We start from the raw sequence: 25369 nt of genomic DNA, 5'->3' as shown, positions 1-25369 counted from the left end.
GCTGCCTGCCATTGGGTCCCTTCCCCTAGCTGGACTGACTGGTGTGGCCTCAGTGGGAGAAGATGTGCTTAATCCTGCTGCTACCTGATGTCCCGGGCAGGCGGGTGCCCAACGGGAGGAGGGATTCGTGAGGGTAGACCTGGGAGGGGTGTGGGCTGCTACTGGATGTAAAGTGAATAGATGGATGAGTGAAGAAGACTAAGATCCTAACACCTGGCCGTGATCCATCAGCAATGCAATTCCTTTCAGAACCTCTGCTTGATTACAGCGCGCATCCAAGCTGAAATTCTACAAGGGGATGGAATCATTTCAATTTTCTTTTCTTTTTTTTTTTTTTTAATTAACTTGAGTATTTCTTATATACATTTCGAGTGTTATTCCCTTTCCCGGTTTCCGGGCAAACATCCCCCTCCCCCCTCCCCTTCCTTATGGGTGTTCCCCTCCCCACCCTCCCCCCATTGCCGCCCTCCCCCCATAGACTAGTTCACTGGGGGTTCAGTCTTAGCAGGACCCAGGGCTTCCCCTTCCACTGGTGCTCTTACTAGGATATTCATTGCTACCTATGAGGTCAGAGTCCAGGGTCAGTCCATGTATAGTCTTTAGGTAGTGGCTTAGTCCCTGGAAGCTCTGGTTGCTTGGCATTGTTGTACTTTTGGGGTCTCGAGCCCCTTCAAGCTCTTCCAGTTCTTTCTCTGATTCCTTCAATAGGGGACCTATTCTCAGTTCAGTGGTTTGCTGCTGGCATTCGCCTCTGTATTTGCTGTATTCTGGCTGTGTCTCTCAGGAGAGATCTACATCCGGCTCCTGTCGGTCTGCACTTCTTTGCTTCATCCATCTTGTCTAATTGGATGGCTGTATATGCATGGGCCACATGTGGGGCAGGCTCTGAATGGGTGTTCCTTCAGTCTCTGTTTTAATCTTTGCCTCTCCCTTCCCTGCCAAGGGTATTCTTTTTCCTCATTTAAAGAAGGAGTGAAGCATTCACATTTTGATCATCCGTCTTGAGTTTCGTTTGTTCTAGGGATCTAGGGTAATTCAAGCATTTGGGCTAATAGCCACTTATCAATGAGTGCATACCATGTATGTCTTTCTGTGATTGGGTTAGCTCACTCAGGATGATATTTTCCAGTTCCAACCATTTGCCTACGAATTTCATAAACTCGTTGTTTTTGATAGCTGAGTAATATTCCATTGTGTAGATGTACCACATTTTCTGTATCCATTCCTCTGTTGAAGGGCATCTGGGTTCTTTCCATTTTCTGGCTATTATAAATAAGGCTGCGATGAACATAGTGGAGCACGTGTCTCTTTTATATGTTGAGGCATCTTTTGGGTATATGCCCAAGAGAGGTATAGCTGGATCCTCAGGCAGTTCAATGTCCAATTTTCTGAGGAACCTCCAGACTGATTTCCAGAATGGTTTTACCAGTCTGCAATCCCACCAACAATGGAGGAGTGTTCCTCTTTCTCCACATCCTCGCCAGCATCTGCTGTCACCTGAGTTTTTGATCTTAGCCATTCTCACTGGTGTGAGGTGAAATCTCAGGGTTGTTTTGATTTGCATTTCCCTTATGACTAAAGATGTTGAACATTTCTTTAGGTGTTTCTCAGCCATTCGGCATTCCTCAGCTGTGAATTCTTTGTTTAGCTCTGAACCCCATTTTTTAATAGGGTTATTTGTTTCCCTGCGGTCTAACTTCTTGAATTCTTTGTATATTTTGGATATAAGGCCTCTATCTGTTGTAGGATTGGTAAAGATCTTTTCCCAATCTGTTGGTTGCCGTTTTGTCCTAACCACAGTGTCCTTTGCCTTATAGAAGCTTTGCAGTTTTATGAGATCCCATTTGTCGATTTTGATCTTAGAGCATAAGCCATTGGTGTTTTGTTCAGGAAATTTTTTCCAGTGCCCATGTGTTCCAGATGCTTCCCTAGTTTTTCTTCTATTAGTTTGAGTGTGTCCGGTTTGATGTGGAGGTCCTTGATCCACTTGGACTTAAGCTTTGTACAGGGTGATAAGCATGGATCGATCTGCATTCTTCTACATGTTGCCCTCCAGTTGAACCAGCACCATTTGCTGAAAATGCTATCTTTTTTCCATTGGATGGTTTTGGCTCCTTTGTCAAAAATCAAGTGACCATAGGTGTGTGGGTTCATTTCTGGGTCTTCAATTCTATTCCATTGGTCTATCTGTCTGTCTCTGTACCAATACCATGCAGTTTTTATCACTATTGCTCTGTAATACTTCTTGAGTTCAGGGATAGTGATTTCCCGGAAGTCCTTTTATTGTTGAGAATAGTTTTAGCTATCCTGGGTTTTTTGTTATTCCAGATGAATTTGCAAATTGTTCTGTCTAACTCTTTGAAGAATTGGATTGGTATTTTGATGGGGATTGCATTGAATCTGTAGATTGCTTTTGGTAAAATGGCCATTTTTACTATATTAATCCTGCCAATCCATGAGCATGGGAGATCTTTCCATCTTCTGAGGTCTTCTTCAATTTCTTTCCTCAGTGTCTTGAAGTTCTTATTGTACAGATCTTTTACTTGCTTGGTTAAAGTCACACCGAGGTACTTTATATTATTTGGGTCTATTATGAAGGGTGTCGTTTCCCTAATTTCTTTCTCGGCTTGTTTCTCTTTTGTATAGAGGAAGGCAACTGATTTATTTGAGTTAATTTTATACCCAGCCACTTTGCTGAAGTTGTTTATCAGCTTTAGTAGTTCTCTGGTGGAACTTTTGGGATCACTTAAATATACTATCATGTCATCTGCAAATAGTGATATTTTTACCTCTTCTTTTCCGATCTGTATCCCCTTGATCTCCTTTTGTTGTCTGATTGCTCTGGCTAGAACTTCAAGAACTATATTGAATAAGTAGGGAGAGAGTGGGCAGCCTTGTCTAGTCCCTGATTTTAGTGGGATTGCTTCAAGTTTCTCTCCATTTAGTTTAATGTTAGCAACTGGTTTGCTGTATATGGCTTTTACTATGTTTAGGTATGGGCCTTGAATTCCTATTCTTTCCAGGACTTTTATCATGAAGGGGTGTTGAATTTTGTCAAATGCTTTCTCAGCATCTAATGAAATGATCATGTGGTTCTGTTCTTTCAGTTTGTTTATATAATGGATCACGTTGATGGTTTTCCGTATATTAAACCATCCCTGCATGCCTGGGATGAAGCCTACTTGATCATGGTGGATGATTGTTTTGATGTGCTCTTGAATTCGGTTTGCCAGAATTTTATTGAGTATTTTTGCGTCGATATTCATAAGGGAAATTGGTCTGAAGTTCTCTTTCTTTGTTGTGTCTTTGTGTGGTTTAGGTATAAGAGTAATTGTGGCTTCGTAGAAGGAATTCGGTAGGGCTCCATCTGTTTCAATTTTGTGGAGTAGTTTGGATAATATTGGTATGAGGTCTTCTATGAAGGTTTGATAGAATTCTGCACTAAACCCGTCTGGACCTGGGCTCTTTTTGGTTGGGAGACCTTTAATGACTGCTTCTATTTCCTTAGGAGTTATGGGGTTGTTTAACTGGTTTATCTGTTCCTGATTTAACTTCGATACCTGGTATCTGTCTAGGAAATTGTCCATTTCCTGAAGATTTTCAAGTTTTGTTGAATATAGGTTTTTATAGTGAGATCTGATGATTTTTTGAATTTCCTCTGAATCTTTTGTTATGTCTCCCTTTTCATTTCTGATTTTGTTAATTTGGACGCACTCTCTGTGTCCTCTCGTTAGTCTGGCTAAGGGTTTATCTATCTTGTTGATTTTCTCAAAGAACCAACTTTTGGTTCTGTTGATTCTTTCTATGGTCCTTTTTGTTTCTACTTGGTTGATTTCAGCTCTGAGTTTGATTATTTCCTGCCTTCTACTCCTCCTGGGTGTATTTGCTTCTTTTTGTTCTAGATCTTTTAGGTGTGCTGTCAAGCTGCTGACATATGCTCTCTCCTGTTTCTTTCTGCAGGCACTCAGAGCTATGAGTTTTCCTCTTAGCACAGCTTTCATTGTGTCCCATAAGTTTGAGTATGTTGTATCTTCATTTTCATTAAATTCTAAAAAGTTTTTAATTTCTTTCTTTATTTCTTCCTTGACCAGGTTATCATTGAGTAGAGCATTGTTCAATTTCCACGTATATGTGGGCATTCTTCCCTTATAGTTATTGAAGACCAGTTTTAGGCCGTGGTGGTCCGATAGCACGCATGGGATTATTTCTATCTTTCTGTACCTGTTGAGGCCCGTTTTTTCACCAATTATATGGTCAATTTTGGAGAAAGTACCATGAGGAGCTGAGAAGAAGGTATATCCTTTTGCTTTAGGATAGAATGTTCTATAAATATCCGTTAAGTCCATTTGGCTCATGACTTCTCTTAGTCTGTCGACATCACTGTTTAATTTCTGTTTCCCTGATCTGTCCATTGATGAGAGTGGGGTGTTGAAATCTCCCACTATTATTGTGTGAGGTGCAATGTGTGTTTTGAGCTTTAGTAAGGTTTCTTTTACGTATGTAGGTGCCCTTGTATTTGGGGCATAGATATTTAGGATTGAGAGTTCATCTTGGTGGATTTTTCCTTTGATGAATATGAAGTGTCCTTCCTTATCTTTTTTGATGACTTTTAGTTGGAAATTGATTTTATTTGATATTAGAATGGCTACTCCAGCTTGCTTCTTCTGACCATTTGCTTGGAAAGTTGTTTTCCAGCCTTTCACTCTGAGGTAGTGTCTGTCTTTGTCTCTGAGGTGTGTTTCCTGTAGGCAGCAGAATGCAGGGTCCTCGTTGCGTATCCAGTTTGTTAATCTATGTCTTTTTATTGGGGAGTTGAGGCCATTGATATTGAGAGATATTAAGGAATAGTGATTATTGCTTCCCGTTATATTCATATTTGGATGTGAGGTTATGTTTGTGTGCTTTCATTCTCTTTGTTTTGTTGCCAAGACAATTAGTTTCTTGCTTCTTCTAGGGTATAGCTTGCCTCCTTATGTTGGGCTTTACCATTTATTATCCTTTGTAGTGCTGGATTTGTAGAAAGATATTGTGTAAATTTGGTTTTGTCATGGAATATCTTGGTTTCTCCATCAATGTTAATTGAGAGTTTTGCTGGATACAGTAACCTGGGCTGGCATTTGTGTTCTCTTAGGGTCTGTATGACATCAGTCCAGGATCTTCTGGCCTTCATAGTTTCTGGCGAGAAGTCTGGTGTGATTCTGATAGGTCTGCCTTTATATGTTACTTGACCTTTTTCCCTTACTGCTTTTAATATTCTTTCTTTATTTTGTGCGTTTGGTGTTTTGACAATTATGTGACGGGAGGTGTTTCTTTTCTGGTCCAATCTATTTGGAGTTCTGTAGGCTTCTTGTATGCCTATGGGTATCTCTTTTTTTAGGTTAGGGAAGTTTTCTTCTATGATTTTGTTGAAGATATTTACTGGTCCTTTGAGCTGGGAGTCTTCACTCTCTTCTATACCTATTATCCTTAGGTTTGATCTTCTCATTGAGTCCTGGATTTCCTGTATGTTTTGGACCAGTAGCTTTTTCCGCTTTACATTATCTTTGACAGTTGAGTCAATGATTTGTATGGAATCTTCTGCTCCTGAGATTCTCTCTTCCATCTCTTGTATTCTGTTGGTGAAGCTTGTATCTACAGCTCCTTGTCTCTTCTTTTGGTTTTCTATATCCAGGGTTGTTTCCATGTGTTCTTTCTTGATTGCTTCTATTTCCATTTTTAATTCCTTCAACGGTTTGATTGTGTTTTCCTGGAATTCTTTCAGGGATTTTTGTGTCTCCTCTCTATGGGCTTCTACTTGTTTATTTATGTTTTCCTGGAGTTCTTTCAGGGATTTTTGCGATTCTTTCAGGCATTTTTGCGATTCCTCTCTGTAGGCTTCTACTTGTTCTCTAAGGGAGTTCTTCATGTCTTTCTTGAAGTCCTCCAGCATCATGATCAAATATGATTTTGAAACTAGATCTTGCTTTTCTGGTGTGTTTGGATATTCCGTGTTTGCTTTGGTGGGAGAATTGGGCTCCGATGATGCCATGTAGTCTTGGTTTCTGTTGCTTGTGTTCCTGCGCTTGCCTCTCGCCATCAGATTATCTCTAGTGTTACTTTGTTCTGCTATTTCTGACAGTGGCTAGACTGTCTTATAAGCCTGTGTGTCAGGAGTGCTGTAGACCTGTTTTCCTCTCTTTCAGTCAGTTATGGGGACAGAGTGTTCTGCTTTCGGGCGTGTAGTTTTTCCTCTCTACAGGTCTTCAGCTGTTCCTGTGGGCCTGTGTCTTGAGTTCACCAGGCAGCTTTCTTGCAGCAGAAAATTTGGTCCTACCTGTGGTCCTGAGGCTCAAGTTCGCTCGTGGGGTGCTGCCCAGGGGCTCTCTGCAGCGGCAGCAACCAGGAAGACCTGTGCCGCCCCTTCCGGGAGCTTCAGTGCACCAGGGTTCCAGATGGTCTTTGGCTTTTTCCTCTGGCGTCCGAGATGTGTGTGCAGGGAGCAGTCTCTTCTGGTTTCCCAGGCTTGTCTGCCTCTCTGAAGGTTTAGCTCTCCCTCCCACGGGATTTGGGTGCAGAGAACTGTTTATCCGGTCTGTTTCTTTCAGGTTCCGGCGGTGTCTCAGGCAGGGGTCCCGCCGCTCCTGGGCCCTCCCCCACGGGAGCCCAGAGGCCTTATACAGTTTCCTCTTGGGCCAGGGATGTGGGCAGGGGTGAGCAGTGTTGGTGGTCTCTTCCGCTCTGCAGCCTCAGGAGTGCCCACCTGACCAGGCGGTTGGGTCTCTCTCTCACCGGTCAGTTCAATTTTCTTAACAGCTTCTTTCTGAATTTACTCTGTGGACCAGGCTAGTCTCTTAACTCACGGATCCGCCTGCCTCTGCCTCCCCAGTGCTGGCAGTAAAGGTGTTCTACACCTCGGCCAGCTGTGTTTAAGAATTTGTGAGAAGCACACACATAAGTCACTTCTCCCCTACCGTTTTCCTGCTGAGCTTCTTGTTTCTGTTCCTGTGTCACAGAAGTGGTAGCTCTCAGGCCTTTGGGTTTCCTGGTTATGCCTGACTCTACCACCCAGCTCACTATAGGAGTTGCTGACATTGCAAATGCTATCACTACATCAGGTTCTTCTGTTTTCTCCCTTTAAAAAGGCAAAACAAAACATTGTCCTAAGGATAAATCTCAGGTCTTTAGACTTTCAGACAGCACACGTGTTCAAGTCCCTGAGCCAACTCTTAGCAACTTTTGAGGTTTTCTTGTATGTATCCTAGAGTGACCTTGAACTCTTAGTCATCCTACCTCCCATCTCTCAAGTGATGGGGTGACAGGACAACTAGAGAGCACAAGCTTCTGTGCCCATCCTGAAGTTGGCTTAGTCATCTGTGAAATGAGTAGTAGTGTCTCAGGCTGTGGTGAGTGGATATGTTGCTCTGTTGTCTATTTTTGCTCCCACCCCTTAACCTTCTAGGAGTTTGTAAGAAACCGCACAGGAGTCATTGCCTTGGTCACTGTTCCCTTTTCTCCTACTAGTGGTAGTTGACTGGGTGAACAGCAGGATTTAGGGTTAGGTTGGTGGTTATCCTGCCCCCTCTGCTGCTCCAGTATGGGAGTGAACACTTAGACCTGGGTGATACAGTTCCATTTGTTTGATTAGTTGGTTGGTTAGTTCTTTGGAACAGGGTCAGCTCTGTAGGTTGGCCTATAACTTCTGCCTCACTTTCAGATGACTAGCACAGCACATTCAGCAATCTAAAATAACTCAACCAAAAAAACTTAAAAATTACTTTAAACTACAGCTGAACAGCTGAGAAGATGGCTCGGTCTATAAAGTGATTTGAGCTCAGATTTTCCCGAACTCAACATTAAAAGCATGGCATTGTGTCCCTGGAACCCTAACACTGGGTTGGGTTCAAGGAGGGGAGATCCCTTAAGCTTGATATTCAGCAGTGTCTGGAAGAATTGGTGTGGCTTCAGTTCAGGGAGTGAGCTCGCCTGATGGTGATGGTGGTGATGATGATGGAGATGGAGTAGCAGTAGCAGTAACAGTATAGATTGGCTGTGGAATATTCTGGTCTCCATGTGCACACACTCCACACACACGTGTACTAACATCACTTACATGTATATATTGCACACAAACCATCCCCAAGTGTAGCTGTCATTAAGAATGGTGTTTTAGGCCTGGAGAGTGTCAGGAGCATGACCACTCCTCTAGAGAGCCTGAGCCAATCCCAACACTCACATGACATGGCTCACAGCCACCTTTGACTCCCAACTCCAAGGACTGACACCCTCTTAGTCTCTATGGGCACTTGTACTGTGTGCAGCCCCCAGACATGTGCATGCACATAACAAAAAGAAATAAATGTTTTTAAATATATTCTTAGGGTGCGTGTTTTAATCCTGGCCCTTGGGCAGCAGAGGCAGGTGGATTTCTGAGTTCCTGGCCAGCCTTCTCTACACAGAGCAATATGATAAGCCAGCAGTATATAGAGACCTTTCCTCAAAAACCAGAAAGGAGAAAGAAAACGGCCTTTTGTCTTTATATCACAATTGTGGTCTTTGGTAATTGCCATCCCACAGTTACTTAGTTCTGTTTTATCATTAATTGTTTGAAGGGCAATTCTGGGTGTGGGAATGTTTGTTGGTTTGGGTTTTTTGAAGCAAAGTCTGTAGGATCTCATTCTGGCCTTGAGCTTTAAAATCTTCCTGCCTTCAGCTGTCAAGTGCTATGTCAAGCTTCCAATTTGGTCTTTTTGAACCCCGTTACCTTAGCATTCCTATTAAAAATAAACCTTTTTATTTAATGCATGGGAGATTTTAAACTAGGAGGGAAAATGTGTTTCTTGTACAACAGAACCTCTTTGCACTGGCTGGTGACGAGGAAGCCGAGGTGCGGAAGAACGTGTGCCGAGCGCTTGTGATGCTGCTGGAAGTCCGGATGGACCGTCTGCTGCCGCACATGCATAACATAGTCGAGGTAACCACAGCTCGCAACTATTACCTCATTTCTTTTCAAGAGAAATATTTGGCACAAAATGTGTAATATAAGGATAAATTTTTCTGATTTTTTTTTTTCTATGACACTTTTAGGGGAAAAGACATAAAATAGATGATTGTTTTTAAATTGTAAATCCTCTTGTGTGTGTACATATGTGTGTGTGTATGAGAGAGAGAGAGAGAGTGTTAAGATACTGTTGGAGGAATTATTTAAGCATAGAGACTAGGTTTTGGTCATTGTAACTAGGAAATTCTCTTTAAAAATGGTATGCCAAGTTACAGGTATTTTGGGGATATCAATTTATAGTTTCATTATCAATATAATTGGTTTGATTTTTGTGACTTATGGGAAGGTTGAGGTTTCTAAGAAGGACATTGGCACACCCTTAGTCCCAGCACTTGAAAGGCAGAGGCAGGCCAGCGGGGTCTATAGAGTGAGTTCCAGGACAGCAGAGGCTGCACAGAGAAACCATGGCTGGAAAAAAACAAAAAGGACTGTTGACCATTGCGGTGTCAACAAGCCATGTGGACTTCGAAGGCTTTTCAGTTCTCACACAGTTAAGTAAATTTGCTGACTAAGTGGAGGGCTGTGTAAGGTGACAGAGCAGGTGTGTAGGCCTTGTTTACTACTCTAGAGTCAGGCTCCACCTGGTAGTTTCACATTGCTGAGGACAATCATATTTGTTTATTACTTGACTTTACAAGTGCTTTAAGCAGCATCGTCAGAGCCTCACTTGTAATCTGTATGCTGAGAGTGGGTCTCTTAGAAATGGAGTTAGTGTGCTAGGCTCTGGAGAGATGGTTAGAGGTTGAGGGTTCTAGTCTCAAAGCTGCTTGTAACTCCAGTTCCCAAAGGCCCACTCTCTCCTCCAACTTCAGTGACACTTTGTGCACAAGGTCCTCACACTTGCAGTCACATACAATATACATACAAATGCCAAATTCAGGGGCTGGGGGTTTAGCTCAGTGGTAGAGCGCTTACCTAGGAAGCACAAGGCCCTGCGTTCGGTCCCCAACTCCGAAAAAAAAGAACCAAAAAAAAAAAAAATGCCAAAATTCATAAGTAAATCTTTTTTTTAATGTATTAGAAAAATGCTGGCATCCACATTCTGCAGCATCTTCTGTTGACAGAAATATAGAAGTTGTGTCTTTGAGCCTGTTTCATCTATGAAGTCAGCTATAATAGGTTGAAAAGTTAAAAGTAGAAAGTAATTGGAAAGTTTAAAATGTATTACTTGGTGTAGGTCACACCTAGGGGGCCTAATTTTATAGTGTTAGGTAATCCTTTAATCAGCAGTCCTCTGGAGCATAATATTTGACATACGGTAGAGCAGGCCTGTGGCTCTTTCCATATTTGCCATGCAGTGTGTTTCAGTCCAAAAGAGAGTGTACTAGAAATGCATCAGTTGACTTGATTCTAGCCCCAGGCATACTGGGAAGTACGTGAGTGATTCAGCTTGCTATGCTCAGAGGTCATGATGAAGCCTTGTTGAAGCTACAAACTATACTGAAGGAACGTTAGAGCTAGGTGTGGTGATGCATACCTGTAGCCCTGGCACTTTGGAGACAGGAGGAGGATTCTGAGTGTGAGGCCAGATGGGCTATATAATGAATTCTGGGCCAACCTGGGATCCACGCTGAGACCGTCTGCAGAAGACAAAAGCAAAAAGGGGGGAAAAACCTGGACACCTTTCCAGATTAAAGTGATTGGTTATATTCACTCTAAAATATGGGGGAAAGTCTGTCTACAGAGACAGTGTGTTAGTTTTATATTATTTTAAGGAAGATATGTAGAGTTAGTTTTGCTTTTCTCTGATTAGCATTGACATGTCAGAATATATAGCAGTTTCCTTTTGTGCATACAAATAAAACCTTCCTTCTTAAGCAGTGGTTCTTGAATATCAGCCTTGTTTTAAAGGCGCACAGGGAGCTGTGAGAGAGAGAAGCACGGGTGGGAGCTGTAAGAGAGAGAGAAGCACGGGTGGGAATGTGAGAGAGAGAGAAGCACAGGTGGGATGCGGTTTGCAGTGGGGGTCAGGGCTGAATTGTTAGTCGCTGTCCAGATGAAGCTGGTGAACAAGAGTATGGATTCTCTTCACAGTACATGCTTCAGAGGACCCAAGACCAAGATGAGAATGTGGCTCTGGAGGCCTGTGAATTCTGGCTGACTTTGGCTGAACAGCCAATATGCAAAGATGTACTTGTAAGGCATCTGCCTAAGTAAGTGTCCGCGCTGAGTGTTGCTTGTCCTCGGCAAACTCATATGTACTCTGAGCGTGCATCCTCACGCTGTAGGGGGTCTTCTAAAGAGCCGCTTCATTGTCCCCATCAGTAGACTGCCAGGATTACCTTTTTAAAACAACGTGAAAAATAGTCTGTCCCTGTGTTTGGGGGTGGGTGCACAGGCACCAGAACAGGCATGTGGAGGTCGGGACACTGTCCTGAAGCTCCGCCCAGACATAGAAGCATAATTGCAATAGTCACTTGCTATTGGTCTTCTATTTTGGAACTTTGTGAACATTAAGGTTGGCCCTGGCCCAACTTTGTTAAATCTGTCCTGTCTGTATTCCTTGAGTTAATGGGGGAGGGGCGGTGATGTAGCACTGGATATGCTGAAAGACATCCTTCCTCTGTGGGTTTAATTAGTACAGATAAGGTTGGCAAAGACAACTTAAAACTGTTAATATTTAGATCTTTGTTTCATAAATTCTTTCTAGGTTGATTCCCGTGTTAGTGAATGGCATGAAGTACTCAGATATAGACATCATCCTGCTGAAGGTAAGGAAGCCATTCTCTGACTGGGGAGGGTAATATCTATGTTGATTATAAAGCTTTGGATTTGATCAGAGTATGCTTCTTTAGGATAGACCCTATGGAAAGACTCCCTGTTACATATGCTATGCCACAACAAGCATGATGAATTTTCATGGCAGGAAGTCAGACCTTCATCACAGTGACTTTGGGTTTTCCATTATTTACTTTGAGCAAAACTATTTGGAGTTTTTTGGTTTTGTTGTTGTCATTGTTGTTTGTAATGTGTTTTCTTTAAGTCCATCTTATTTTCTCTGGGGTTTATTTTAAATACACTGAATTTGATTCAGGTTATTCTTATTGTACCAAGTAATAGTTGACAGGACCTACTACTACTAACTTAGCAGGTGCCATATACTCCATTGTCCCTTTCACAGGGACCTGTTCACTGCAGAAGGGAGTAGTTCTCAATCGGGACACACTCCAGCACCCTGTATGTGTGTGACTCAGCCCATATAATGTTCCGGCTCCGTTACTTGCATTGGTGTTTACAGCGTAGAGTAGCCACTGAAGGGTTCTGTACAATAACCACAGGGGGATGTTGAAGAAGACGAGGCCATCCCTGATAGTGAGCAGGATATACGGCCACGGTTCCATCGCTCAAGGACGGTGGCTCAGCAGCATGAAGAGGATGGGATTGAAGAGGATGACGACGACGACGATGAGATTGATGATGACGATACCATTTCTGACTGGAATCTCAGTAAGTTGGATAGGTAAAGCACGGTCGCTTACGTGGAGTAACTCTGTTGTTGGTGTGGGATCCAGTTCTTAGGAAGCCGAAGAGAAGGTTCACATGTTTGTCGTCAGCCTGAACTATGTAGCAAGGCCTTTTGTCAAAGAAAAGGTATTGGTAATACGTGAGTTTGACTTGTAAATCTGTCTGACCGTCACCATGGTCATTAATGCAGGATATGATTGTTAGCTGCATCCCCACATCCCACTGCTGTCAGTCTGTGTCTGTCTGAGGATGTGCTGCTTAGCTGTCCCTCAGCGGCTTCTACCTAGTGTGATGTTTTTAAGGCTCACCCACTTTGTAGCATGTGTCCATAGCTCTTTCCTGGATCAGTTGGTAGATACTTGCATTATGTTTCCTGTTTTGGTTTGGGGAGTAACAAACCATGAAGATTGATGTGCAGGTTTTTATGTGGACAGATTCTCTGGTCTGTTGGCCAGTGCATCCACCTCAAGGTTCCTGGGCGACGGTGCTCTGACCGGAGCATGTTCTCCATGGGGCTGCACTGCTGTACATCCCACACCAGCACTGGTGTTTGTTTCTCACATTCATGTCTCTTGTCCTGTTGTCGCTAATGAAAACCAGGAATCTTTGGCTTTTATATCCCTTATAACACGTTCTTGTAATTAATAATCATATTTACCTTGTTTGTTGGATTATTCCTCTCTAGGCAGAGTCTCACTGGGAGGTCTAGATTTTACTGTGTAGACCAGGCTGGCCTCTGGATTGTATCAATCCAATTGCCGTTAGCTTCCAGGGTGCATATTGTACATGTTACACGCCCATTACTGTACCCAGCACATCACTGCATTCCTCAAAAGGCCTTTCCTGTTTTCCCAACAAATTTTTGTATGTTTGATATATATAGTTGGCATTAAGAATAAGGGAGAATCTCCATTTTGTTTTCTCTCTTCCTGACAAACCTGGAAGCTCATCACCTAAGGAACTGGCATTCTGACCCACATCCTTTTTTTTTTTTTTTTTGGGTTCTTTTTTTTCGGAGCTGGGGACCGAACCCAGGGCCTTGCGCTTCCTAGGTAAGCGCTCTACCACTGAGCTAAATCCCCAGCCCCCCTTTTTTTCTTTTTAAATTGTTGTTTGATTTGGGTGTTTTGCCTGCATATGTCTCTATATCAAGTGACTGGTGCCTGAGGAGGCCAGAGCAGGGCATCTGATAAACTCAAAGTGCAGTAACGGATGGTTCTGAGCTACCATGTGAGTGCCGGGAATTGAACCCCAGTCCTCTGCAAGAGCAGCAAACTTTGCCTGCTGAGCCGTCTCTGCAGCCCCCAACCCACACTCCTAATTAAAGAGTAGCAGCTTGCTGGCTTGCTTACCTGAAGCCTTGGAATTCCACCTCTAGGCCCTTACTACACTCTTTTCCAGCCATAGACTAGATCGTGGCACATCTTCTGAGAATTGGTTCTGATTTCACAACATAATTGGATCTACATGTCAAGGAAGGCTGAATGCTACTGTCCCTAGCTTAATATACAGAAATGCCACTTATTTCCTTGGTTAAAAGATGCCCTTAGTGCCACAGTGTGGTTCCCACATGGCAAGGACCTCAGCCTGTGGTTGTCTTTGCTTGTTAGCTGGTTTTTAAAATCTGCTCTGGTTCAGGATTTCTCACCCTTGACATTATTCACATATGAGTTCATACAATTTGATTCTTGTAAGGATTGTCTTGCACATCATAATATGTTGCTGTCGTACAATCAGTGGTGTTCCCATGCATTACTAGACACCCCCGCAACTAAAACACTCTCGTAAGGGCTCACCCTTTTTTTTTTTTTTTAATTATTTATATATTATATATAAGTGCACTGTCGCTGTCTTCAGACACACCAGCAGAGGGCATCAGAGCTCATTACAGATGGTTGTGAGCCACCATGTGGTTGCTGGGAATTGAACTCAGGACCTCTGGAAGAGCAGTAAGTGCTCTTAAACCACTGAGCCATCTTCCCAGCCCCCTCACCACTTCTTATTATTTTGAAAGTATTTGAAATTTTTAGTAATTTTTAATGCGTTATCCTGGAACACATAATTTTATGCGTGCTTAATTTCTTATATATAATCTTTTAAGTTTTAAAATGTCTTGTTTGCTGTGCACGACACCAGAGACTTCGTATGCATATCACAGTAGTCATCCCATTAACCTTAGGTAAGAAGGGAACTCTGCAGAGTGGTGTGGATAGATGGATGGACAGCAGATGCTTACATCCTGGTTACCTTCATACCCTGCACACAGAAAATCTCTTTTGTTTTTTTGCCCGTATGCTATTCAGCTGCACAAATCTACCATTTGTTGATTAAGACTTTTCTAAGAGATTATCTGTTTCTTATGGGCAATATAGCATCTTTACTGTTAGAGAATGTTTGCTGTTGACTAAAGTTTGTGATCAACTAGTTCACATTGTAATAAGTTTATACTTTATATCCTTGTTATTGTAATGTAATTATCTTGGTAATGAAATTTTAGCTGGTTTATAGTCTTTTAAAGATTTTTTTTTCTGGTATATTTTATTTTGTTTGGTAATTTTAATTTATACTTAGATAACTTCCAATTAAAAAATTATATACTTGATTCCAATTATCTACTACTAGAACTGTTAAATAGAACTAAGTTGGTGTTTTGTTTGTTGTTTATTTGTTTTGTTTTTGAGACATGGTGTCATGTAGCCCTAAGTGGCCTGGAACTCAGTGTCAAGCGGGCTGGCTTTTGAGAGATTTTCCCGAAGTGCTGGGATTGAAAACATGCCACTACAGGCCTGGTCCTGGGTAGAACAGTCTTAGCTGTGACCTCTTACCTGTTTGCTTAAAGTGAGCACATTTTGCCACAGACTTTTAACAGTAACGATGGCCTTGTAGAAGCATTGGGTTAGATGAAACATTAGATTTTCCCATAAAGATCGAAGATTTCTGTAATCAAATACAGACTAAAGTATCTTAATAAATTGGCTAATTCTGTCACAAAATTCATTTCCTTAGGAAAGTGTTCTGCTGCTGCTCTCGATGTTCTCGCAAACGTTTATCGTGATGAGCTTTTGCCACACATTTTGCCACTTTTGAAAGAATTGCTTTTCCATCACGAGTGGGTTGTGAAAGAGTCTGGCATCTTGGTTTTAGGAGCAATTGCTGAAGGTATGTCGGCTGAACTCCCGCGTTCTCGCTAGGTGTTAGTCAGTAAGGCAGACTCCTGTGATTGAGTAAGCTGGGACTTGTCCCTGGATTCACACACTTCCTGGCTCTGCTTGTAATGCCAGATACGGTATATAGGATTGATCCACACCAATTAAGGTAAGCTGCTACTAGGTACCACATCTTTTGTATAAACAATCAGAGGCTTACTTCTGTTCCCAGCCAGCTATCTCAACCATATGTTCTGTGGTGTTTTTGTTATAGTACATGAAACTAAAAGAAATCTGATGTATGGGGGCTGTTTCTTGTAAAATAGCTTTATCATTCCCCAGATTAATCTAGGAACTTGATAACACAAGTGTCATGATCCTCTTTAAAGGATGTCTCTAAAATGGTGGTCTACACTGTAAACATCGTCTCAAAATATTTATAGATGATCTTGAAAACCAGAAATTTCATGACAAAAAAAAAAATGGAATGAAATCTTAACCTCCTTTAAGACACCTAGCAATAATTAACTCTCATTTGTTATTTTTTAATAGTTTGGTATCAACTTTTATATTTGTAGCACTGGGACTATAATAAATGTTTCTTTGTGGATGCTGTGTGCTCTCTGTGTAGGTTGAGTTAGCACTTCCTGAAAGACTTCTGTTCTTTTCTAGGTTGCATGCAAGGCATGATTCCGTACCTGCCCGAGCTCATTCCTCACCTCATTCAGTGCCTTTCTGACAAAAAGGCTCTTGTGCGTTCCATCACCTGCTGGACTCTAAGCCGCTATGCACACTGGGTAGTCAGCCAGCCACCAGATACATACCTGAAGCCATTAATGACGGAATTGCTGAAGCGTATCCTGGATAGCAACAAGAGAGTACAAGAAGCTGCTTGCAGGTAGGACAGATTCATAACACAGTGTCCGTTACGAAGATGAGACCCTGGTTTCAAACCAGCAGTAGAATGTTAGTGGGTTGTTTTTGGTTTTTTGTTTTTTTTTTTTTTTTTTTTTTTTTTGTTTTTTCGGAGCTGGGGACCGAACCCAGGGCCTTGCGTTTGCTAGGCAAGCGCTCTACCGCTGAGCTAAATCCCCAACCCCGTTAGTGGGGTTTTTATACCACAAAGTGCTGCAGTTATGATGGAAAATTTAGTTTTCGTTGGTTAAATATTAATGGAACTGATTGGTAGCGTTTACATGTTGCCATTTCAAGGGGGTTCTGAAATATTTTTACTAATGGTTTTACTAAACAAAATGGGACTTTTAGCTAAAGATATAAACCTCTGCTTTCTTTCTCATTCTGTCACCTAAGGTATTTGTGGTTCTCAACAGAATAACAACTTTAGGTACTTCTCCAGTGTGTGGATCCATTGCCTTTACTTGAAGACAGAATGTCCTGCAGACTTTGACACGTCCTCGGTGGGGCTGGGCTCTTACTGAGTCAGTGCCAGTGGCTGTCCTGTTGGATTTGGGCACTCTGTTCACATCAGAGATGTCACTTAGAGACATTTACCCACTCTTGCAGAAGGCCTGGGTTCAGTTCCCAGCAATACATGTTAACTCACCACCATCTGTAATTCCATTTCAGGGATTAGAGGCGCTTACTATGATTGTCAAGAGCTCCTACATGCACGTGGTACCACATATGCAGACTCGGGCATCTACACAAAAATGAATAATTTTTAATAAAAATGTTTTCAAACCAAAGCATCATGCAGAGTGAAGCAGTGAGAGGTACATGTGATACAGAGTGTAATCATCTATGAACTGGAGACTTCATGTGTTGTTTGTTTTCTCATTGTAGTGCCTTTGCTACGTTAGAAGAGGAGGCTTGTACAGAGCTTGTCCCCTACCTTGCTTATATACTCGACACCCTCGTCTTCGCCTTCAGTAAATACCAGCACAAGAACCTGCTCATTCTGTACGATGCCATAGGGACACTAGCAGATTCAGTGGGACATCATTTAAACAAGCCAGTAAGGACCTGAGGGTGACTGCTGTGGGGACATTACAATGAGCTGCAATAAATGCATAGTGTATATTCAAAGTAAAAAGACTGGCAAGTGTGAACAGTTAGTTAGCTTTTTTTTTTTTTTTCTTTTGCGCCTCTGAAAATATAAATCTTAAAGAGTTGAAGTAAGCTTATGGTTAGTACAGAATTTAGTAATATCACATGAGTACACTTTACAGTGTCTGGAAGAAAGAGCGTAAGATCTACACACTCCTTCCTCTTGAGAGTGTGCCAGACTGTAGGTATCTCCTGTAAAAGTGAGAGCAGGAATGACAGCTGAAACTGCTGAGTAGCAGTGCAGAAGTGTATTGGCTGTAGTGGGATAAAACATGAGGTGAGGGTTTGGATTTTAACAGAGTCAAATGTCTCTGCTGAGTACTGTTGGATAAGATACACAGTCTCTGTAGGAAATGCGTTATCAGTAACTTAACTCACTCTTGGTTTTTGTTTTTTGGTTTTTTTTTTTTAATTATGCTCAAAATTTGAGCAAGACAGTTTTGCTTTTATTTTGCTTTGGTAGTGGCTGGTTCGATTAGCTGAGGAGTAGATCACGTTTTACAGCCTGTACTTTTCACTTAATTAATGTGGGTGCATTATAAAGCAGCAGTCGCTATGGTGTAGGCCACAGCCAGCCCCTCCCACCTGAGAACAGATGTCACTTGAGAATGACACTTGTGATTTGGTCTGCAGAGATGGATGACTCTGTGCTTGGGATCACTGGCTGCTCCTCCACAGGTCCTGGGTTCAGTTCCCAGCACCCACATGGTGGCTCACAGCCATCTGTAATGGGATCTGATGCCTTGTTCAGGCATCCAGGAGTACATGCAGATAGAGCATTCGTATACATTAAATAAGTAAATAAATAAATACAATTTTTTTTGTAAAGATCTTATTTATGTATGTGAGTACACTGTAGTTGTCTTCAGACACACCAGAGGAGGGCATCAGATCCCATTACAGATGGTTGTGAGCCACCATGTGGTTGCTGGGATTTGAACTCAGGACCTCTGGAAGAGCAGTCGGTGCTCTTAACCGCTGAGCCATCTCTCCAGCTTTTTTTTTTTTTTTTTTTTTTTTTTTTTTTTTTTTTTTTTAAAGCTTGTGATTTACCAACTTAGGGATTATACTGGGTTTGGTGACACTTAGTACCATCATTTGGGAGGCAGAGGCAAATGGATCTCTGGCTTTGGGGCCAGCTCTGACTACATAGTGAATTCTAGGACAGCCAGGGCTACACAGTGAGACCATCTGAATAAGGAAAAAAACCCAAGTAGTAGGTTTCAGTGGAATAAGGTACTTACTGATAACACGTTTTCTTTTAGAAAAGATACAGATTACTTTAAATCAGGGTCATATGAATTAAAAAGGAGAGGTAGAGCAGAAAAAATATTGAGGAAACTGTAAAGAGTGAGTCTTAAAATGTAAAAATTTAGCACAGTTGCTCCAGATGGGTTTTAATTTGTATAGTGTCAAATGAGCATGTTTACAGAAAATAGTGAAGCCTTTTGTTTATTATTGTAAACAGGAATATATTCAGATGCTAATGCCTCCTCTGATCCAGAAGTGGAACATGTTAAAAGATGAAGACAAGGATCTTTTCCCTTTACTTGAGGTATGTTGAACTGGTGATGTTATTCTAACTGTCATTTAAGAACAAACATACATGTCCTGAACCAAAATGTGTGCATGTGGTAAAATAACAGTTTTTGAGAACAATTTCTGTTGAGTTGTGTAGAATATAACTTGCCTTTTGCAGAATTTGTTCTTTGACAATAGAATGTATCTTGGTCATTTTTAACCCAAATCACCTTTCCTACTTCTAAAGTTAACATATCCACCCACCCCAACATCTACCCAGAGTGCACTTGTGCCTCCCTCCCACTCCCAAGTCCTTTGTTTTATTTTGAGACAAGATCTCAATATGTATGTAGCCCTGGATGTTCTGAAATTCATTATGTAGACCAGGTTGGCCTAAAACTTATAGACATCCTCCTGTTCCTGTCTCCTAGGTTCTGGAATTAAAAGAGTACGTCACCATATCTAGCTTTTGTTTTGTTTTTCTTTTTAAATAACCTGTTGTTTCTAATTAATGTTGCCTTTGTGTGTCCATGGGTATGGAACTGTCCACTAGAGGATGAGCAACCTACCAGAGGCCATGCCCCTGAAGAGAAGTAATTATCCTGTTGTTCAGCAGCTAATAGCTGCTCAGCTAGGGGTGGCCCTCACAATCCCCCCATCCTAATTTGATGCTATGCCATTGTGAGTTCATGAGTGCAGTGGCCTTGCCATATCCAGAACAGCATTTCATAACACTCCTCATCCTCCATCTTTTATATTCTTCCTAACCCCTCGTCCATGACATTCACTGAGCTTGGGGGGATATGGATGTCCCATTTAGAGCTGAGTGTTCAGAAGTCACTCTCAGTTTTTGACTGCTTCCCAGTGCAATAAAAGAGAAGCTTCCCTCTCCAGGGTTAAAGGTATCATTAATTTATGACTAGTTAGCCATGAACTTTTGACTAGGTTTACAGTGCCAAGCATGAATTCTTTGCAGTGGAACAGGCCTCTGATTAAATTATAAAGTAATCGGTTCCTTTGTTAACAGTCTGCCCCTACTGTACCATATGCATAGTTGTCTGCCTGGCAGACTCACTTCCTCAAACTCAAAAGTCTGTTCGTATGATCAAGTTACATGTCATGTTTGTCATACACAACTTTACATGTCCTCTACACCTCTGTGTAGTTAAAGTACATCTAGATTACCTGTAAAGCCTGATACGGTGTGAGTTTAAGTTGTTTCTGATGAATTGACAGATCGGCTATGCGTGAGGTTTCAGAAGATAAACCGTCATCGTAGCGCTGTAGAACGGGTTCATAAATGAAACTTTTTTGCTTGCTTTAAAGCACATATATCTCTATTGTAATCTAAAACTTAGTGTGTGTGCTTGATTCTTTTTAGTGCCTCTCATCTGTTGCCACAGCCTTGCAGTCTGGTTTCCTTCCATATTGTGAACCTGTGTATCAGCGTTGTGTAAACCTGGTACAGAAGACACTAGCACAAGCCATGGTATGTGTGTGTATATACACTTTTTTTTTAGTTATTTTTTTCCTTCCTCTCATAAACTTTTTTTAGAGATAGGTATAAATAATATGTACACATTTTTTTAGTGTCCAACAACAAAGATAATATGTTTAATTTCAGCTAAACAATGCTCAGCCAGAACAATATGAAGCTCCAGATAAAGACTTTATGATTGTGGCTCTTGACTTACTCAGTGGCCTGGCTGAAGGACTGGGAGGCAACATTGAGCAGCTGGTGGCCCGAAGTAACATCCTGACACTGATGTATCAATGCATGCAGGTAAGACTTGTATCAGTGGGGGACTTGGAACCTGCTTCTTTGTGTTACAAGAAGCTAACATCTTCTTATTTCTCATAGGATAAAATGCCCGAAGTTCGGCAGAGTTCTTTTGCATTACTAGGTGATCTGACTAAAGCTTGCTTTCAGCACGTTAAGCCTTGTATAGGTATGAATGTTTTCTGCTTTTGGTGTGGGCTGTTCTACTTGTTTTAACTGTTTCTTTTATTTGAAAATAAAGTGTACCTTTTACAGGGTTGAGGGAACTGTTGTTTTCCATTAGCAGCTACTGAGTTACCATTGTATCTGGGAATGTTTGAATAGTATCAGTTTATAGAGAATGTTAGATTGCAACTATTTAATTTATGTAGTATTAGTGTGTAACAATGTAGCTAGCTTTGTTTGACATGAACTTGCCTTTTTTGGAGGGGGGTCTTATTTTATAGTTCTGACTGGCCTAGAACTTACAAAGGTTGACCTGTCTCTACCTCCTGGCACTGGGATTAAAGGTGTTTGCCACCACACCCAGTAGGAATATGCTTTTTAATCTTAACTATTTCTAGATTTTTAAATAATGTCAATGGCGATATGTTAAATCGTTAAGTATTGGCTTAATACTCTAAATTATAATACATCAATATGAGAAGCTGTTTACAAACCCTTAATGTGTCGTTACACATTAAGTCACGTTTCCCATATGTTGCTATTTATAGACAAAAAGACCATGGTATTTTTAAACTCAGTATTTTTTTTTTTTTTTGAACTTATCTCTAAGTCTCTTTCTTGTAATGGTTTTCATTGCTAAAAGGATCCAAGGTTTTGTCACGCATTTACAGCCAATTTTAGTGTACTGATCCCACCTCTGGGGTCTTTAATACACACCCCATTCCTCAGTATTCACCATAAATTCAGTTAGATCTAGATGCTAAGCTTCAATTTGATTCCGGGCTTTAGAGTGGAGGTCTGTAGGTTGGTTTTCCCAACGTGCTTATAGGTGGTTTTGTGTGCTTGTTTTTATTTGAGGCGTATTTGTATCTATGTTCATGTATGTATGCCAGCATGCATTGTTGGGTTGTGTGTAGACACATATCCAAGGAGGCCAAAGGGCATGGATCTCCTGTAGCTAGAGTTGCAGACTTGTAGCCACCTAGTGTGGTTGCCGGGAACTGACTCTCGTTGTGTTGGAGAGCAGCAAGTGCCATCAGCCACTGAGCTGCTTTTCTCTCTGGCAGTCACAGTGGTTATTAAATAGACAGTGGTTCTCAGCCTGGATTAGGTTTGCTGTCTTTGGAATTTTACAGTATCTAGAGATATTCTGTTCAAGTAAATTAGTATTACTAGTGTTGGGGTGTGTGTGTGTGTGTGTGTGTGTGTGTGTGTGTGTGTGTGTGTGTGTGTGTGCGCGCGCGCGCGCATATGCATGCATAGCCAGGCAGGCGAACATCCAGTCACATAAGAGAAAAATGAATGTAATGGGGAACTGTTTCCTGAAGTAGACTTAGGCCTTGTGAGAATTCAGTAACCTGATATTACCTCTTGTAGTTTTAAGAAAAGGATTACCAGCTCCTGTAAAAATATTTATTTGCGGGGCTGGGGATTTAGCTCAGTGGTAGAGCGCTTACCTAGGAAGCGCAAGGCCCTGGGTTCGGTCCCCAGCTCCAAAAAAAAAAGAACCAAAAAAAAAAAAATTTATTTGCATGTTTTTACCAGTTTCAGAATTGACACTGTAATGTTTGTTTTTTGATTAAAATTATTTTAGCCCGGATTTCAGTTTCTATCTAGATTTCCTTTAAAAGTAAGACGTCTGCTGTTGACAAGTTTACTATGTAGCTTTATTTTATTATTTTGTTCTTTTTTGTTTTTCCTAGCTGATTTCATGCCAATATTGGGAACCAATCTAAATCCAGAGTTTATTTCAGTCTGCAACAACGCCACCTGGGCAATTGGGGAAATATCAATTCAAATGGGTGAGACTGTTTTTCTTGGAGCTGTGTGCCATAGTCATTTTTGTCACTGTTCTGTATTAGTTTTGATATTTAAGTTTCTGACGGAGTTGGAGGGAGGGGAGCGGAGAGACAGACTTGCTCACAGTTGTGAGGGAAGCGGAGTGTTGGTGATGCTGTCTGACTGTCTGTCTCTCGTCTCTCTCTCTTCCTGTGCTGTGCTAGGCATAGAGATGCAGCCTTACATCCCTATGGTGCTGCACCAGCTCGTGGAGATCATTAACAGACCCAACACCCCAAAGACGCTGTTGGAGAACACAGGTACCACGTGGCTGAGGCGGTGAAGGGAAAATGACTTGCTTCCTCACTCTGAACCAAGATGCATAGAGAAACCAAAGCAAAGCTAGGCTCGCAGACCCAGCTGCTTACTGTTTACGTGTGTCTGAATTCGTACCGATGTCTTAGTCTAGCTGTGTCCATAGCCCGTTTACAGAAACATTGAAAAAAATTTTTTTCTGTGAATTCTCATTTAGTACTCTAAAATGTTATTTTTGCTACAATACAATAAATATTACATAGTAATAAATAAGATCAGTTGGGCCAATAATTTACATATGGCCAGAAATACATTGTAATTCAGCAACTGATTGGCTAAAAATGGCACATGTGTTTTGTATTTCATCCTAAAATCTTTGTAAACCAGGAACGTAGTGGTTCCTGTTGGGGTTTTTCTTCAGAGGCTTGTTTCTCCTGCATTTATAGGAAGCATGTTGGTGTTACAGAATGAATGCCTTCCATACAACAGCACTCACAGGGCGATTCCACCCTTTTCCCTCCACCCTCTCTGACTGCTGCTAATTAATATTTAAGTTTCTTTATATACTGAGGTAATGATTCTAGTAGTTTCATAGTTAATGTGAGTCCTACCACAGTAACTGGATAAAGTTTAAAATAAGGTTTTTCTAAGTATGAAAGTTTTCATTTTAATTTCATATTTTTAAATTACACAGTTTATCCTCAAATAACTAAAGCTTATAACGTTTATTGGTATGGAAGGAAATCTTTTAATTATGGGACAGTTATCTGGCTGATTGGCTGTATGGGTACTGTTTAGTGCAAAGTAAATTACTTTTTATTCTTGAAAAGTACAACAGTCTACATGTAGGGTTGTCTTGAAATCTTGGCAGATCTTTATGTTCCTAGAATGCAGTACCTATATATTGTTGAACCTAAAGAAAAGTTTATTTATTTTTAAATGTGAATGCATAACTGGAAATAAATGTTGAGTGTAATGTATGCTGAAGTTTCTTGTGGGATATCAGCTGGTGGATGTCAGCATATTTCCTTAACTAATTGGCTTTATCCGATTATACTCTGGCATGATCACACCCAAGTAATAATCAAATAGCTGATGATGCCGTAAACTTGCTGAATCAGGATGGGAAACACCCAGATTCGCTGAGTCATTTGCCACAGTGGCCACATAAATTATTGACTTCTTCATTCCTTGCCCAGAACAATGGGTTTTAAACTATTAAAAATCACCGTATAGTTTAGCGACTTAACAACCATATCCTCGCTATTCCCTGAGGTCAGTTCCTTAGTGTGTTGTATTTGTTTTCCAACTCGTATATCCTGCACTGAACTTTTTCAATGGACCATCATCTGCTCTCTCGCATGTCTCATTGGATTGTTCATACTTGCCTGTTTAATGAGAATGTTGCATAGTTCGTGTCTTTTGAACATAGGTTTTCTTTCTCTTGCTTCATATGAATCTGCTGAATTTTAGTATTATCTGTGTAGTTTGCTTCAAGTAATCCTTAAACATTTTTCTTTACTCCCCAACCCCACCCTTTTTTATAAAAGGTTAACCTGTAAGTTTTTGAGAGAACACCATTAAAGCACCACATAGTTTGTTTTCTGTTTGTATTTTGTGTATAAATGTACTTACATGTATGTACTTTTGAATTGCAAGATGCAGTTCTGATTGTAGCTTTTTAGCTCTTAGGGATTATTTAATTTTGATGGACAATGTTTACCCACTTCAATTTTTTTAAAAATCAAATAATGTACTCTGTCATTATCTATTTTGGTCAAGCCTTTTACAGCAAAGGTTTTTTTCCCTACAGTCCATATCACCGTCGTCACAATGGACTATGTAAATTTATTTCCTTTGCTAGGATTTTATCTCATGTGTGGGTAGAAGCTAGTGGACTGTTACCTGAGTAATCAGAGGATAGTCAGAGTGGATTCTGATATGCTGGAGCAATTTTCAGTGTTTCATTCAGTAGACACCATGGTACATCGTGTCTGACAACTGATTTTAACATGAGCAGCAAAGTCCCATTAGTTTGATAAAAGTTAACTTAAAAGCTACCAAAATTTGGGTTAATATCCCTAGGTGATTTTT

General features: G+C 41.1%; 1 protein-coding gene across 8 annotated transcripts in view; it reads left to right on the top strand.

The window, feature by feature from the left end:
* The window catches only part of Tnpo1 (transportin 1), a 92636-nt gene that overhangs the window by 56194 nt on the left and 11073 nt on the right, over positions 1–25369 (top strand). For all 8 annotated transcript variants that reach the window (NM_001399431.1, XM_039102145.2, XM_039102144.2 and 5 more), the window contains 13 exons: positions 8828–8950; positions 11072–11190; positions 11688–11748; positions 12316–12484; positions 15509–15661; positions 16321–16546; positions 17452–17623; positions 19184–19270; positions 20618–20725; positions 20861–21019; positions 21098–21185; positions 22885–22983; positions 23185–23280. In NM_001399431.1, the coding sequence (NP_001386360.1) occupies positions 8828–8950; positions 11072–11190; positions 11688–11748; positions 12316–12484; positions 15509–15661; positions 16321–16546; positions 17452–17623; positions 19184–19270; positions 20618–20725; positions 20861–21019; positions 21098–21185; positions 22885–22983; positions 23185–23280 (1660 nt within the window). The remainder of the gene's footprint in view (positions 1–8827; positions 8951–11071; positions 11191–11687; positions 11749–12315; positions 12485–15508; positions 15662–16320; positions 16547–17451; positions 17624–19183; positions 19271–20617; positions 20726–20860; positions 21020–21097; positions 21186–22884; positions 22984–23184; positions 23281–25369) is intronic.

The sequence above is a fragment of the Rattus norvegicus genome, chromosome 2 (genome assembly GCF_036323735.1).
Source record: "Rattus norvegicus strain BN/NHsdMcwi chromosome 2, GRCr8, whole genome shotgun sequence".
NCBI lineage: Eukaryota > Metazoa > Chordata > Mammalia > Rodentia > Muridae > Rattus > Rattus norvegicus.
The sequence above is the reverse complement of the archived record's forward strand: the minus strand, read 5'-3'. Positions and strand labels throughout refer to the sequence as shown.